A 17125-nucleotide genomic window follows, 5' to 3' on the forward strand; every position below is an offset into this window, starting at 1 on the left:
AAGTCTCAGCTAGGGCCCGGTTCCACTCCACGCAAGCTGCTTCAGTTTGCCCTTAATTTGAAGGCTGAGTTCTAAGGGTACACATCCAGAGATAGGACGGTTTGGGTCCAGAAACCAGCAGTCACTTCTACATTCTATTGGTCATCCACAAAGTCCAGATTCAAGGAGATTTGGGGCCATGTTTTAAAATCTCCACAGTGAACCTGACCATGTGGACAGTCCGAGAGGATAGAAGTAAGAGTATACTTCCTAGCACTGGGACTATGGGAAGCAATGTATTAGGGAGCCAGGGTATACAGACAAGATTGGAAGAGTAATGAAATCCAAGGCCAAATTGCTGGAAAGGCTGGCTCCAAAGAGGGCCACTCAGCCAGGAGGCTGGGTATGTAGAGACCAGCTGAGAAGCAGATGTACAAAGCCAGGCAGAGCTTGGCAAGGACTCATGGAAGCTGAAGATCTGAGTAAGGCCATATGTCAATTATCTGGTTGAGAGGATCAGAAGTCCAGCAGTTCAAGTGAAGTGGTTGAAGCAGATAAGACAATTAGAACCAAGAAGAAAGTGTAAGAAAATAAGGCAATGCCAGAGAAGAAGGCAGAAACAGGAGTCCAGATCTAAGAAATACATAAGAATCAGAATGAAGCAAGGCCAAGGAGGTAGGAAAACAGGTAAGACTTCAACACCAAGGTAGGGTGTAGAATGATGTCTACACTGCATCCATTTGGCTGAGCCGCTGTGGGATCTCAAGGTACCTCTGCTGAGCGTCGACTAGGTGGGTCAGCAGTCAATGAAGGGACCATAATGTCAATATATAGGCAGACAAAGACACTAAACACACGAACTGCAGTTATGTCAATTCAGGTTTTATTGAAGTTGCCTCTGAATATTTTATTTCATCCTTAGTTTTCCCTATTTGATTTGCTTTAGTGTACAAGAACCTTTCTTCACTTAATAGATCCTTTGCCATGAAAGAGCACCAATTAACTTATCAGTATCAAACTGATTCCCTTATGACACTGAAGAAAATCTGTACAAGGTTTGTAGAATCCATGTACTAAAACACCAGGATCCCCTCTTCAAGTGAGCCAAAGCTTCCTTACATATCTGCAGGCCTACAACATCTTTTCGCTTTACCATCAAGATCAAAGTAAAGAAGAGCACAGACACAATTTTCTTGCTCCTCCAGTCTAAAAGTGTGGATTTTTTGCATTACAGTTAAAAAAACACAGAAAAAACCAGAAGCTAGAAGGAAAATAAGTCACTGTGATTGATTAAATTACAATTTTTTTTATAGAGAAGCAGCACTTAACCAGTTTTCCCCTTTCCCTAGACTTTAGGCAGCTATAAAAACATAGGCAAAATAACATGTATAATAAAAAGTAATAAAAATAAATATTTGAGGGCCTACTGCAGTAGACAATTTACACATTTCATTTAATCCTCACAATACTGTGAGGGAATTATAATCATTGTACAAACAAGGAAGCAGGCTCAGAAGGGTGAAATGACTGGGGCCCAAGATCACACAGGTGACTGGGCTGGGATTTATGTTCAAGTCTATGCCTCCAGAGCCTAAGCTCTATTATGCTGCTCTGGCTCCCAAAAGCCCAAGTTTTTGGGATTCTTACCATTGTAGCTCCATCTTCTAAATTTACACTTTTAAGTCTGCATAACTACTGAATAATAAAAGAGCTTAAAGTTATTCTCAATCTACTTGCTAAAACAGGAGTTTGCAAGGAATATTAGAAAACTCTTCAAGTACTTGGAACATTCCATACCTAAAATGATGGTTGTTCTAATTCACTGATAATGACAGCTAGTAATTCAAGAACACATAGGTAATTGCAATTGGCTCCTTTTCTTGTTGCCACCATCTGTCAATCTCAAAGGAATGAAGGCAAAAAAAAAGAGACAAATTCCTATTGTGAAATCCAACTGCTCATTAAATTTACAGTATGCACTTAGTGGAAAGCCCAAAGAGGTTCTGGTTTTAAAATCTTACCACCAGTCTTTTGTTTGCTTCTTAAGAGCACTCATTTGTTTTTTTTAAGTATCTAATTCTGGTGGAGATGGCAGGGCCCACTGGGGGATGGCTTTATTGATACATATGAGGAGTCTGCTAGAACTATCTATGATGTCTAAGAGGATAACTTTTAATACTCCACAGGATGGGGTCATAAAGTTCCAGTAGAAATGGATTTACTTTATGGATAACTAACTTAAAAAGCCTGAACCTATGCAATCTGGACATCTAACAATCTTTGTCCACTGGGGACATATTTGCATGTTCATTATAGAACTGCTGGATCTTAAATGATTAAAGTTAATATCTAGTTGTTCCTTATTCAAGTTCTCACTGAAATTTAGTTTACTAGTTTTAGACATTTTTTGAGTCCAGTCCCAAAAAGACGTTTTCATGCTTAAGAAGCTGAAAGGGTGAGATGAGATCATCATTAAGGCCTCTTCTAACATTAAAATCTCCATAATTGACCTCCTTTCTAAAGTCTGATTGATAGGTCATTCACTTGCTCATTTATTGAACAAATCTTTTACAGAACACCAGCCATAAGCAAGGCTAAAAAAAGTAAAAAACATATAGGCTCATTAATTCTAGGAGGTCAATACATAAAGGACAGTTAGATGTTAATAAACGTAATATAAGAAAGATACGAAAACTAGAAAATAAAGCTTATCAGTGTGAGAGAGGTAGTGATTTGTGAGTACCAAATAAAAAAATTCAGCATAACTAAATGAAATGAGAAATCGTAGAAACCTAACAATTTTGTCCTGACCACCTCCCTGCATAATCTAATAAAGGATGATGAGGCAAATCTGACAAAGTGGAAAATTTAAGGACTAGTGGAGAGAAAAGCTGTAGGTAAATTACCTACATAGACTGATTTGGGTCATTAGCTATTGGTGCTGCCTTGGTTTCCCTGAAATAATTATATACCTAGGGAGGCCGAAAATTACTGGAAGGTAACTCAGCAAAGAAAGCACAAGGATTCTTGATCATACTCGCTAGAAAGGAACCTGGTATCTTGAATTTCTTGGTACTTCATTTCTATGCCTACAGAGCCTAAGCTCTATTATGCTGCTCTGGCTCCCAAGTCTTGTCTGGGCCTTAATTAGCCCTTGTAAATGGGAATTGGAAAGGGACAATGAGTGTGCATATGGCCTACCTGGTGGGGACTACCAGGACAAAAGATGGCTAAAAGGAAAATAAAATAAAAAGGGGAAATCCTAAAAATCTATGTGTATAAAAACCAACCCAAATGATCTAAATTCATGTAACTCTAAAGCTTTATCATCTAAGCACCCAGATGTTGAACCAATCCCTACCATCTCCTTTTCCCATGAAATACAAGATCCTATATAATTCCTGTTATAGGGACCATTAGAAAGAAACATTCAGTTGAAAATACATAAACATATACTCATTTCCACATTTTAAAAAGATTTTCAATTGATAGTCATCAGAGTACCAATTTTAAAATAATTTTCTTAAACATATTTGGACAAAGGCCATAGGATCACTTGTCACATTGTTCAAATGCCCAATGGCAAGACTTCTGATGAGACCAAATAGGTCACATTAAATCAGTAGAGTATCTTAGAAATAAAGCCAATATGACTAAATCCAAAACAGATCACATGAAGTACCTCATGTACAATACAAACCTAGTTTAATAAATAAAGGAAACACAGGTGACTGTACCCTGGGAGAACATTCGGTTCCTCATGGCCCATTCATAGTCTTCTCTGAGACTCCACTGCCACTTCCACCCGGGCAAGTCTAATGGTGCGGCCATGAAGCTTGTAGCCATCTTGCCTTACTAATGCCACGGTGCCAGGCTGCACCCCAACACGAGCTGGCACGTGACAGAGGAGTTCATGCTCATGAGGGTCATATTTGTCACCGATGGGTGTCATCTTCTCCAGGCCATGTTTGGCAAACACACTTTTCAGCTTTGCTTCTAAAAGTGACAAGCCTCGGAAGATCTTCTCCAAAGTGAGCTTCTGGTCCTCAGGCTCTGTTTCTTCAGAAATGTACTCTCTAGTCTTCTCCAAAATGTCTGCCACTTCGACCAGGTCCTTGCAGAAACTCTGAATTCCTAGAGAAACCAGACACTTTTATTGTTTGTGAGGAAATCACTTTGCTCTTGGGGGTGAAGTATGGGGAAGGCCCAGAGAAGTGGCTGGTATACTGGATACCCTAGGAAGTGGGAGGATTGCCACACAGGACCCAGGGATCGTCATCAACGATTATCAGCTTACCCAACTGACAAACCAGGGTTTCTCTTGGAAGGCATATGACTGGGAAGCCTACTAGGGAAAGGGGAAGATGGTGAGAACCTAAGAACTAGGTAAGTCTGCACGCAGGAGGCTCAGAAACCCGTCCTTTAAAAACTGGATCATTGTTTCTTGTATTTTTATTGCTATTCACCTTTAATACTGAGTTATGTACATTTTGAAAATTCTTGTAGGTCTTAATTTTGCTAAGACATACATTCTCAATAGGGACAAGATATTGGCATTTCATGGGGCAGGGGGCAATAATACAAAAGTTAGTTGACAAGACCGTGCTAAGGGAGCTTCAAGAATCGTTTATTCTTTTTTTTTTTTTTTTTTTAAAGATTTTATTTATTTATTTGACAGAGAGACACAGCGAGAGAGGGAACACAAGCAGGGGGAGTGGGAGAGGGAGAAGCAGGCTTCCTGCCGAGCAGGGAGCCCGATGTGGGGCTCGATCCCAGGACCCTGGGATCATGACCTGAGCCGAAGGCAGACGCTTAACGACTGAGCCACCCAGGCGCCCCAAGAATCGTTTATTCTTGAGGATTGGCTAAACAAGGACAGGAAAGCAGGATACTCCATAGATGAGATGAGTCTCCAACTGCCTGCTCGAAAGTTACATATATTTGCTAGAGATGGGCCACAAAACTTTTAAAATCTTTTTAGTCATATGAACTGTTCTAAAAGTAAACTCAATTGTTGAGAAATCTCATTACTCCCAATGTAGCATCTTGATTTTTCTTACAGAAATGTTAAGGAATGTCATCATTACAGATATCTATGATAACAGCAAAGCCCTGGTGGGAACCAGTGAAGGGTGAAGGCTTTTGTTCATCTGGTTTTAATCCAGGGAGTTTTTTTTTTTTTTTTTTTTAAAGATTTTATTTATTCATTGGCGGGCGGGGGAGAGTGCACGCACGAGTGGCATGAGGGGCAGAGGGAGAGGGAGAAGCAAACTCCCTGCTGAGCAGGAAGCCCGAGGCTTGATCCCATGACCTGAGCCGAAGTCAGTCACTTAACTGAGCCACCCAGGGACCCCAATCGAGGGACAGTTTTAAGGCCATGAGTCAAAAAATAGGCAGCCACCTTAACTGTATTCAGAGGTAAAAAGGAAGATTATCTACAGGGAAGCAATAAAAGAGATGATGGAGAAGAAATTTTCTAGACTTGCTGCCTAGATTCTGGAAGGAACAACTGAGAGAGGTGGAAATTCTACCTTTAACTTCTGGGTGATAGAGATGCATTATAGCATCTTGAGAAAAACAAGTGTAATAGGATTCAAATTAGTCTAAGAACGTATATAATGGATTTGGGGTGCTAGGGCATGACAGATGGGCAGGAAGAGAAGATATCAGAAGAAAGAGGAGAACCAAATGAAGGAATGCTGGTGAGACCTGGTCTGGTGTAGAAGAGGAGGCGAAGGAGAGGAAAGAGTAAAACCAGCAGGCATTTCCAGGGAACCAGACTTGGTGTGATCAAAGTTCCACGAGATACGCCCCCCACCTCCACCGGGGATGGCAGCCATAAATATTAATGGCTATTAATAAAATCAGCTGGAAAGGTAGAAGAGATTTGCCAAAGGCTTGAGAAGTACGCCGATTAGATAAAAACTCCACCCAAGAGAAAAGAATGTCTCATAAAGATCAATTGGGGTACTAAAGGCATCTCCTGGCTATTAAAAGAAGACATATATGCTAATAGAGTTTTGAAAGTAGCAGGCTTCTGGGCAGACTCGTACACTGCCATGGTACAAAGAACCCTGGCTTCTGTTCAGTCAAGTTGTATGAATTTGGGTAAACAGAAGCCCAGGTTCTCTTGTGTATAGTGAGGGGTTCAGTCTCTGATTCTATTCTAATTACTGTTACTTCAGTAGGAAGTTGGTGTCTGCACCATTTCTTGGGAGTGGGGGGTGAGGGAGAATCTTTACGACCTGTTTAAGAGAAGAGTTACTGAGACAAAACTATTCCTGGAAGGAGGGTCATTATGCTCTACTACATATTAACTAAACACAATAAAAGCTTTCTGCTTTTTTTCTACCTCCATGCTCCCTGACCAATCTTCAATTTTTCTAAGTATTCCTGGCCACTAGAAGGAAATGACCCAAGCAAATAACTTAGGTGGCATACTGCTAGACACATTTTGCTCTCTAAATGAATACATTAGATTATCAAATTATTTTGAGCTTAGCTAATACTTGTTTGTTCCTGGGAACCTTATCAATTCTTGAGGAAATTGATATAACTGATATAACCCATCAAAGCTTGACTTCTGGTAAGCCATTTTACCCTGTTCCCCTCAAGCAGGCAAGAGGTCTTCCCCAGAAACCAGTTGGTTTATTTGCTACAGAAATTCCTTGTAGCTCAAAGGTGAGGAGACTTTTCCTAAAGGGTCATATAGTAAATATTTTAGGTTTTGTGGGACAAGAGGCAAAAATCAAGGATCTTATGTAGATGATTATTCAATAAATGAGAAAATTTATTTCTATAGATTTTTAATAATGAAATTCAGAACTGTATTTATGGACTAACACACAGGCTGTAATTTGCTAAGCCCTGTCCTGATGGTTGGAAATAAGACACTAAAACTTAGATGAAACATCAGTAATACAATTTGGGGGTCAGTACTTAAGCTGATACTCATAGCCTTGAAATGTGATGTCTCTAGCACTGAATGAAAAGCAGAAGGCTATGCCAAAGCACTGGGGCTGGACGGGACAGGATAGGAATGAAGTGAATCCTATGCACAAATAGCAGATAAAATCCAGAGAACAGGAACTAGTGTGACATAGGGAAAAGACTAATAGACTGGGGGTCAGGAGACAATGGACTCATGTCTCTGTCACCAATTAATTTTTTCAGCTCACTTGTAAAAGGAGATTGGACTACATAAAATCCAAGGGCTCCTCAAGCACCTTCATTCTATGTGAAGTCAAAGTATAATGCTCTGTATGAAATTATGAGCAAGGCAAGTAATCACAGATTTGCCCTCTACCCTTCAATCCGTTACTAACACTTTCATGAACACGTTTGGAACGAGATGTTCTGTGTTCAGAGAAAAATTTCTGTTAAGACTTTATTTTTTATTTTTTTAAATGTGAGGCCTTCAAACGTATATATATATATTTGAGATTTTATTTTTAAGTAATCTCTACACCCGATGTGGGGCTCAAAAGCCTAACCCAGAGATCAAGAGTTGCATGCTCCACAAAGCCAGCCAGGCACCCCTGAAACACTTCAAATTGACCAAAAAGATTATTCGGTCATCAGTGAAAAAATAGATGTGATCTAGTACAACTTCCAGAGTTATCTGCTTCCATATGGTCTGAGCCTTTGTCTTTTGAGTTATTTTATAACTTAGTAAGTTGTAAATACTGATGGTAATGCAAATCATTTTTGTCCATAGTAGTGAAAATAGTTGTAGTGTCCACAGTAATGAAAATGATTTTTGTCCACTTCATCTCTCTGGTGGAGATACAGTTGATTACTGCACTATGGATATAGACCAGTTTTGCTTCTACGAAGCAAATTTTAGTATTCCTGATTGCCCATGCGTCTTGTTCTTTGGATTCTCCTCTGAACATCTTAATGATTCACTTGTTTATTAATGAGTTAAACAGAATTGATTGTATAAGCACTAGAATGTTAAGTGTACATGCTTGAAAAATAAAGTAACAAAGGTTTTGGTCAAAACAAAGGCAAGCATTATTTTAGCAAATGGTTGACTTGGCAACATTCCCAATAAAGATCTTAGAAAACATATGGCAAGAGTGGAAGGGCAGGGTAGGATTGGTTTAGGACCTAGATGTGTTTTTTACTATGTTCAGTTTGCAAAACTGCTAGTAAGTATCCTTAAACTAAAAGGTTTTTTTTTTTTTTTTTGAGATAGAGTGCCTGCATGCAGGGGGTGGACGGGCAGAGGGAGAGACAGAATCCCAAGCAGGGTCCATTCCCAGTGTACAGCCCAACGCGGGGTTCAACCTTCCGACCAAGATCATGACCTCAGCCGAAGCCAAGAATCAGACACTTAACCGACTGAGCCACCCAGGTGTCCCAAACTCAAAGGTATTTTAGTTTTTATCACAAATAAATCTCTCACCAAATATCTTGGCGTCTTCTACACATCTCTGGGTTCGCCGCCTTATGTTTTCACCATCGGCTACAGCTCTCTGGTATCTCATCTGACACCAAAAGCAAAGTCAAAATGATCAGAAAATACATGCTTGCTGGTGGAAAAGAATGTTTTTGCTTACTTTACAAACTTCACCCTTGGGATAGGTTTTTATAAAAACAAAACTTAGGAGCTGTAGGCATCTTCGATCAGCTACTACAAATCCCGCGTCAAAGCAGGAACTTACTCTTCACAGCAGCCCTGATAGGCTGTCATTTAGCCTCCTACTCTTAACACTTCACAACAGTTTTCAAGCTCATTATCTTGAGCGCAAGCTTCCTTTTTCAGACACAGCCAATACTGCCAACCCTCTTTCTTTTGTTGAGCTGAACTCCAGGACAACAAACAGTAAGTTTTAAAAACGTGTCATCTTTTGAAGGCAGTTAGTTTAGCTCCTTTAATCTTTTCCTCTTTCATTCTTATAATCCTTGATTCCTTTAATTGCTCTCACAAGACATGCTTTGCTACCTCCTTACCATTCTAGGTGGCCTTGCTTTGGAACTACTCTAATTATCGCCCTCAAAGCTTGTCTGTCACCCCGGTATGGCAGAGTATGCCAGATGGAGTCTGACTGGCAGACTACAATGATAAATGACATATTCATTCAACAAATATCTATAGAGGTTTTACTACGTGCCAGGCCCTGAGCCTCCTCTGGTATGTAAGTACTGTGACATAACATGTTTTTAACTACGAGAGACTACTTTGCCTAGTATACCTAGCAGGAGAGTGGAGATGGGGGGAGAGGTAAAGAGCCAATGAGACGAAATTTAATTTAAAAAAAGGACACAAAAACTGTACGTGGATATTTAAACCAGAGAGGGGATGTGAGGGACAGACAAAATTTACTCACTGTTAAGTCCTGGACTTCCTTCTCCAGTTTCACAGCTTTCAGCTTTAAGGCTCGTTCTGCCAGGGAGGGCCCAAGCTCATCGGGAGGGTCCTCAGAACTGCAGTCCTCACCAGCAGTTCTCTGGGTGGCGGTGCTGAAAGGATGTGGCCATCCCCTTAAGTGGGAGGGAGGGGGCACATGAAGAAATGCCATCACACACAGACAAACTGCTTGCGGTCACAGTAACACCACCAACAACACCAACACTTAGAAAGGGCTTAAGTGCCAGACACCATTGTCAGGTTTTACGTAAATCATCTTTACATCTCACAGTGTATGAGAGAAATTATATTATCATCTCAATTTTTTTTTAAAAAGGTTTTATTTATTTATTTGAGACAGAGACAGCACGAGTGGTGGGGAGGGGCAGAGGGAGAGGGAGAAGCAGACACCCAGCTGAGCAAGGAGCCTGACGCCAGGACCGAGATCATGACCTGAGCCAAGGCAGATGTCTAACCCACTGAGCCGCCCAGGCGCCCCTATCATCTCAATTTTATAAATGGGAAAACTGAGGCTCAGAGAGGCTTATGACTTGCTTAAGATGACATAGCTAGTATTCTGTTGAATAGGGATACTGAACACAAGGCGGGAGGAATAGCCAGAAGTGGGGACACAAAAGTCAGCAAGAGAAAACCAAGTTCTAATGCCCAGAACCAGAGGGGCCATATCAGAAGCGGGAATTCAAAACACAAATAATTTCTGATTCAATCCTTCATTTTACACATAGGGAAAATTAAGCCCAGCAAAGGGACTGTGTCAAACTGGAGTTAGGCCTAGAATTCTATAGCTTTCTTGACAAGCTCTGAAGTAAGGCTCTTAAGAAAGAGAACCTGTGTTAAGAGAAATTCTGAGTTGAGAATTCACTTCTGTGTAAAATCAAGTCAATTAAATACTTATAAAACACTATACGTTCCAGACTGTTAACTATAAACAGGTGAATAAAATGGACCTTTATATTCAATCATGTTTGTCATCTACAATTTCATACAGCTCAAATGTCTGACATATAGTTGTTTACAAAGGAAGAAATTTAGGGCAGGGGCTACTTTACAAATCTTGGCTTATAGCAGTTCTGACTCCTCTTTCAAGGAAGTTTCCATTACACTTTCTGGATTCCCATAATCTGATTCGAAGTAAAATCAACAAAATCAATCTGTGAGTACAAAAGATCTTTAAAACAAATAATTTACTCATATAAACTGGCATATATTGAAGAGCAGTCATTGAGGTGACATCCGTGCAAAGATTTAAAGGGGGTAAAATGAGTTTGCTTCAAGAAAGGGAGAGGGTGGGGCGCCTGGGTGGCTCAGTCGGTTAAGTGGCTGCCTGCGGCTCAGGTTATGATCCCAGAGTCCTGAGATCGAGCCCTGCATCAGGCTCTCTGCTCGGCGGGAAGCCTAGTTCTCCCTCTCCTACTCCCCCTGCTTGTGTTCCCTCTCTCATTGTGTCTCTCTCTGACAAATAAATAAATAAAATCTTTTAAATTAAAAAAAAAAAAAAGGAGAGGGAACAGTCAGTAGAAAGCTATGGGCAAGATGACTTTTATGTCCCAGACTTTCCAGGCCAGGCCTGAACTCAATTATTACAATCTGGTGTCAGATCATATGTGGTTCCACATTTTTGGTTCAGAAAATATGGTCACCTTAGATCTGGGGCAAATCACACAGGGTGAAGTACCTCCTTCCTCCTAAACTCCTAACAAACTACATTTATCCAATTGAAAGTAGGTCATAACACTCCCAGGGCCAGTTTAAAGAGAAAACGGCCAAAGCCCAAGTCTGAAGAGGACAGTTGAGGCTGATCCCTTCAATTCTTCCTGCTCCAGAACTGGAGTGAGGGGAAATTTTATCAGAAGCAAACTTTTTTCTTCTGGTCACTTCCCTACATCACAGACTGCCAAAAACACTTAAAAAGCCCGAAACCCTGAATTCAATCTGGCACCCAGCTGCTAGGTCAAGTGTGTTAAAATAAAAAGGTGACAAACAGTAATGCGCAATTCCCGGATTCCCCGCAGCTTAATTTACATTTCAGAAGTCCAACCTTACCCCACAGTTCACTCATTTTTATACTTTCTGAGGAACAGTCAAACACAGAGTCGCCCCTCAGAATAATTAACGTTGCTTACTAATTAAAAGCGCCGATTCTAGAGTCCTGACTGGTTTCTAATCTGGGTTCCACCATTACAGAGTATTTGAGTTTGGGAAAGTTACTGAACTTTTCCAAACCTCAGTTTTTTCGACTGAATGGGAGAATAAAAAGAACAATCCTGAGAGTTCTAGAGTCAGCATAAGTAATCAATAAAAGGTGCCGCAGCCGATGGTGAAAAGCAGCAAATGCAACTACAAAGACTCCCGAGGGCAGGTGGAAGGGCCGTTTGGAGACCAAGTCGACCGCCCTCCTTTTACCGACAGGTGAAGCGAAGCCGAGATAATGGGGAAGGGACTGGCCTAGGGTCACACAGGGAGTCAGCGGGGAGAATTCCAATTTAACTGCAGACACCTCAGCTGGAGAGAAAAGGGCCGGGACACGTACATCCCCAATTCAGTCGATGCTCGAGGCTGAAGAGTTCCCACTTCCGAGGAACGTGACCTCGGCTCTTCCTTGGCCTAGCAAGGAGGCGCGGCTGTGTGCCTCAGTTTCCTTCTCTGTAAAATGGGGCCGTGAGCGCCGGATCGGACAGCCGAGAGGCTTGGTGGGTCATCTCGCGCCCTCCAGCCCACAACCGCCCTTGCAGCTTTCTTGTCTCGCACTATCCTCAACCCCCGACCCGCGGCCTGCCTGGCTCACCTGCCTTCGGACGCGGCACTCGAGGCCAGGAGGCGCTGCAACAGCCGCCGGACTGCCCATACGGAGCGCGCGGCCATATTCCCGATCTCGGCTGACGGAGGCAGCGCAGGCGCACTTGCTCCAAATGACGAGATAAGCGAGATACCACGCTTCCCGGCAGCCTCTGCGGGCGCTCCCAGTCCAGGGCCTCAGACTCCAACGCCGCACTTCCGGTTGTCAGTGCGCGCGCGGTGCTGGTGCCTATCCGGTGTCTCCGACCGAACGCGACACTTCCGGTCCCCAGCGTGTTGGGCGCGTAGGACGGGTTTCTGTGGCGGGACTTAGGCTCGGTGCTGGTCGCGAAATCCGCCGCCAGCACAGGGGATCGCAGCTGTACCCTCAAGGAGCTTCCGTGAAATTGTAAACAATAAGTGAATGCAAACGCGACTTCAAGTCAAAATATGACTGGTGGTTAAAGGTGGAGGGGCGTGGTGCCGCGGAAGCGTGGAATACGCTGTGGCCAAGTGTGGGCAGTTTCCCCAGAGGAAATACTCGAACTGAAAGCTGAAGAATGAGTAGATGAAAAGAGGAGGAAAGTGGTTCAGGTAGAGGTAAACAGCATCTGCAAAGACCAGTCCAGAGGGAGAGTATATTGCGAGTAAGGCGCTGAACTATGGGGGAAAGAGGGCCAGGCAACACAACACAGTTAGCGGAACAGATCACGCGAGGGATTTAAAAAACTTGAAGCCCAATTCCGCCATCACTCTTCCCTGCTTTTTTCTCCAGTTCCCTTGTTTTCTGACTTCGCTATGTTTTTAAATGTTGTGTATTTTCTCATTTCCCTTCACTGGAATGTGAACTCCATTAGGGCAGAGAGGAGTTGGTTATTGCCAATGAACGATGAAACAGTGTCTTAATGTAGTACACAAATTTTTTGTTGAATGAACTTGAGTTTTAACTCTCATTGCAATGGGAACATGTTACAAAACCTTTACATGTTTAATGGGTCGCTTCGACTCCTGTATGATGGAGATTGCTGGGTCTAAGCAAAGAGGTAGGGAGACAAGCTGTTGTACTAGTCCATGCAAGGGAGGGCTATATTCTGTCCTGGAGACCCGTTAATAGACCTTTGTAACACCCTATCTAAAGTAGCTACTATTTTAGGTGTGCCTAGCACATTTCTGGTTCCGTATTTGTATTTTATTTGTTTTGTTTTCTTTTTGTTTGTTCTCCCAACTAGAGTTTGAGCAAGAGGGTGCGTGTCTTGTTCACAGTCATGATTTCTGACATCTAGTACAGTAGGTATACATAGGTTCTCAACAAATATTTGTTGAATGAATTAATGGTTGATGTCAGTGGAGATAGGAGGAAGTGGATGAATTTTAGAGAGATTTAGTATGGAAAACTGTCAGGAAGTGAGGATAGATTGGTGATTAGGGTTGAGGGCACTTGGAGTTGCCAGACTAGTTACTGGGTAGTCCTTAAGGTAAGGAATGGGAAGTGTGCCCTCATCACCATAACATGGCTTACTTGTACTGTAGCTATTTGGGTCAGATTTTCTCTCTGCTTGTCTGTGAGTTCCCTGAGAACAGAGCTGGAGACTTTTGCATCTTTTTATTCTATTCGTGGCCCAGCCCAAATGTGTTGTAACCAACACCTGATGCTTCCTTTTGGCCTCAGGAGAAGGGCAACGTGGGTCAAGGAGGGATTATGATCCCCTTTTACATTTGAGAAAAGTGAGGCTCAGAGGGGTTGGTACACCTGCTTAGGGTCCCCCACTGAGGATCCAGGGACACTAGAAATCTGATAGTCCCAACACTTGGCAGTGTCAGGAAGAATGGAGCTTCAAATCCACCCTAGAGCCATGAGCCTATACCTTGAAAAAACACAAACACAAAAACAAAAAACCAAACAAAGCATTTTAACAGATGAGGACTGGCATCTATGCTTTAGCCATTTTGTTTACACTTCTCTTAGCTAACTGACTTATACCAAATATGCTGCATATGTACATCCATCATTCATCTATTTATTAAGTGCTAGTGTGCTTCTGAATGCTGCAGTGCAAGAGGGGTGGTGGGGTAAGGCATGGATGAAATGGAACCTTGGAACTAAGAGGAGGGGCTGCTGCCTCCACGACTTCCTGTGGGCTCCTGCAAGTTACATAACCCCTCTGGGCTTCAGTTTCCCTCACTGAAAACTGAGATAATAGAGCCTATCTCACAGAGTTTTAGTGAAAACAAAAGGGATGATGCCTGGAAAAGTGATTAGTTAGCACCAGGACTGGCTACGCAATTTAAAGAGCAAAAGGAAAATGTGACACCCCTTGTTCAAAAATTATTAAGAGGGTAAGAGCAGAGCATTAAACCAAGCCCAGGGCCCTACTAATCTTTGTGACTGCACAGGTTGTGTGCTTGTGAACCTTGTGAACACAGTGCCTGAGGCATGGAGTGTTCAATAAATGTTTATTATTAATTCTGTAGTGTTCCCCCTATCAATGATCCCCAAGATCTATCGGTGGGGAAAAACGCTCAACCCCCAAATAACTGCATGAGGAAGAATACATGCTGAGGACATAACTGGAGTGTTGGGTGTCATTCTAGGATCCACATTTTTAGAAAGAACATTAACAATCCAGATTATGTGAGCTGCTTTTTCATTGAAGATGTTTAAGTGGAATCTGGATGAAAACTGTCAGTTATGGATTAGTTGTTTTTTAGCTTTTTGATGGCTTTGATTACCATATAAACATTTCTTCAGTGGAAAGAACACGGGAGTTTTAGTCAGACATTTCTTATCTAGCTAATAATAAGAGCCACTATCGACTGAGCATTGCCTATTTCTCAGACAGTGTGCAAGATGTTTCCCATATACTATCTCATTGAGTTTCCCCAATAGTCTTGGGAGGAAAATGGAACTGTCAACCTGGGTTTCACAGATAAAGAAAACATGAATCAGAGAGATCAAGTGACTTTCCCAGACTCACCAGCTGGTTAGTGGCAGAGGCAGGGCTCAAACCCAGCCCTGTGTGGATCCAGGCTCATAGGCCCTAAGCCTTTTGCTCTGCCTCTGACCAGCTAGGTGATTTTGGTCAGGTTATTTTCCCTGTTCTGGTCTCCAGCTACCTCAAAGAGTGGTAAAGTTGGGATAAGGCAAAAGTATGTAAAGCCCTAGGTAGGGTAAAGTACGTGAAACCTCCAGCAAAGTGTCCAAAGGTTATTCTGGGATTTTCTTTCTCTCTCCCGGAGCTAACCTTTGAGCTCTTAACAGTTAACAGGTTTTATCTTTTTTGGAAGGAAATGTAAAGACCTAAAAAGTGCCTAAAGTCTTGAGAAAGTAATGAGTGGCACAGTAAGGGGAGTGCCCAAGACTTGAGGTTCTTGCTTCCCTATAAAAGTATGAAGTGTTAGTAAAAGGCACTCCTGGCAGAAATGAGCCACTGTCCTTTGGTTCTCCCTGACAGCAGATATGAAGTGCAGACTGGAGAGCCCTCAAGTGCAAAATCAAGATAAAGACATACTGAGCATCAGTTGGATTTCTAGCCCTAGCTCCTGGAGCCTGAGTGTCATATGAAATAGGTAAAGGACCTGACTGACCACAAATGACCCCACCCTCCAATGCCTGCAACATCCTGTGGACGTTAGAAATCCACGTTCCTGTCACTCTTACTGTGACCTGAAAATAAGTCCGCTGCTGAACCTCCCCTCGCCTGCTGCGTATCAGATCTCTAATTTGAAAACAACTCAAATGCGGGGTTCTGGTAGCCACATCTGCCCAGTTCTGAAGCACATAAGGAATGATTGCAGAATTTGCATGTTGTCTGTAGCTTTTGTTCACCTTTACGCAGGCAGGGAAATTCTATTGATTTTTTGGCCTCTTTATGTTGCCCAGAGGTTGTCACGGATGCCCAATATGAATCCAAATGGCACAAGTGTGAGCAGATGATCAAGGCTTGTCTCTTTGTACGGTACTACCTACCGATGCTTCAAGCACTGTCTTCCTCTGCCCTACAGCCTGGGAGTGGGACGCTAGAATGGGATGGAATGGCTTATTCACATGTGCTTTCATTTCTTCTTCAGCAGTGAGGGCAAAGACATTTAACAAAACCTTTACAACCGTGCAGATTTCTATCTCCCTCCACCCCTGTTTTCCACCCTCTGGGAAGTGACAAGGACACCCTCCATGTCCCTCTTCCCTTCTACTTCTTCCCTCCCCATATCCCCTGTAATCATGCAGACAATAAAGGCTGGTCTCTTGGGTGCCCTGGAGAGGCTACTTCCAGTGGGGGCTACTTCCAGTGTTCTGGCATCTCCTTGTGAAAAAAGTGTTTCCAATACAATCTTGTATTTCCTTTGGAATGAAATCTTCATCCTTTTTCTAGGTCTTCTTCATTTCCCATTCCTGAAGTCCAGAAAGACAAGAAAAATCAGGTTGCTGAATATTCTAGTGTGACTTGCAGAATAAAAACATTCCACTGTACCTAATTACATAAAGATCTCCACTGGCCAGATTAGAGAGCCACGGGTCCTAGTCTCACCCTCCTTTGGTAGCCGTGGGTAAGTCCTTTCTCCACTCTGGGCCTCATCTTTATGGGTGCTCAAATATCACAAAGTTTGTCTTTCTCAGACAAGGAAACTGAGGCTAGTCTCTGCTTGGCTCTAATGCTGGGGTGGGGTGAGGTACGAGGCTGAGGAGAGAGAAGACAAAGCAGTTTGGCAAGGAAGGGTGAAGGCAGGCAGCCCACCTGGCTCCCTTCTTTCCCCTGGAGCCATGTAGGGCTTCATCTGGGAGGGATACTGAAGTCCTGGCCAGTAGTGAATGGCTTTTTACCCACAAATGATGCATAGGGTTTTCAGCCAGCTCTGGAGGTGATGGTGTGAACCTGGGTAAAATGGGATGGCTCAAACATTCTTGCTAGGAGGATTCCCCACTCCCAACCTGCTGCTCTTCTCCCAGTCTTCACCATCTAAACTGCAGCTGCTCAGGGCAATGACTTAGGAGTCATC

The 17125-nt window shown here is 42.7% G+C and overlaps 2 protein-coding genes across 2 annotated transcripts in view; both read right to left on the minus strand.

The window, feature by feature from the left end:
- Nucleotides 1–840: 840 nt before the first annotated feature.
- Nucleotides 841–12223, minus strand: GRPEL2 (GrpE like 2, mitochondrial). Its single transcript, XM_021696983.1, has 4 exons — nt 12141–12223; nt 9315–9468; nt 8390–8471; nt 841–4113 (listed from the first exon to the last, which is right to left on the minus strand). Exons 1-4 carry the CDS (start codon nt 12215–12217, stop codon nt 3749–3751), a joined length of 678 nt encoding a protein of 225 aa, XP_021552658.1. The 5' UTR covers nt 12218–12223; the 3' UTR covers nt 841–3748.
- A 4090-nt stretch (nt 12224–16313) lies between these two features.
- The window catches only part of AFAP1L1 (actin filament associated protein 1 like 1), a 38241-nt gene continuing 37429 nt past the window's right edge, over nt 16314–17125 (minus strand). The window contains exon 19 of the mRNA XM_044916675.1: nt 16314–16520. Coding sequence (XP_044772610.1) covers nt 16497–16520 — 24 coding nt within the window. The 3' untranslated portion in view covers nt 16314–16496. The remainder of the gene's footprint in view (nt 16521–17125) is intronic.

The sequence above is a fragment of the Neomonachus schauinslandi genome, chromosome 7 (genome assembly GCF_002201575.2).
Source record: "Neomonachus schauinslandi chromosome 7, ASM220157v2, whole genome shotgun sequence".
Lineage (NCBI taxonomy): Eukaryota > Metazoa > Chordata > Mammalia > Carnivora > Phocidae > Neomonachus > Neomonachus schauinslandi.

Excerpts from the sequence above, each read along its gene's own strand:
- GRPEL2 (XM_021696983.1), bottom strand. The coding sequence starts at position 12,217 with ATGGCCGCGCGCTCCGTATGGGCAGTCCGGCGGCTGTTGCAGCGCCTC. Across the intron at positions 8,472-9,314 it reads AGGAAGTCCAGGACTTAACA|ATGAGATACCAGAGAGCTGT; the intron begins GTGAGTAAATTT and ends TTTTGGTGTCAG. Across the intron at positions 4,114-8,389 it reads AGAAGACGCCAAGATATTTG|GAATTCAGAGTTTCTGCAAG; the intron begins GTGAGAGATTTA and ends TGGTTTCTCTAG.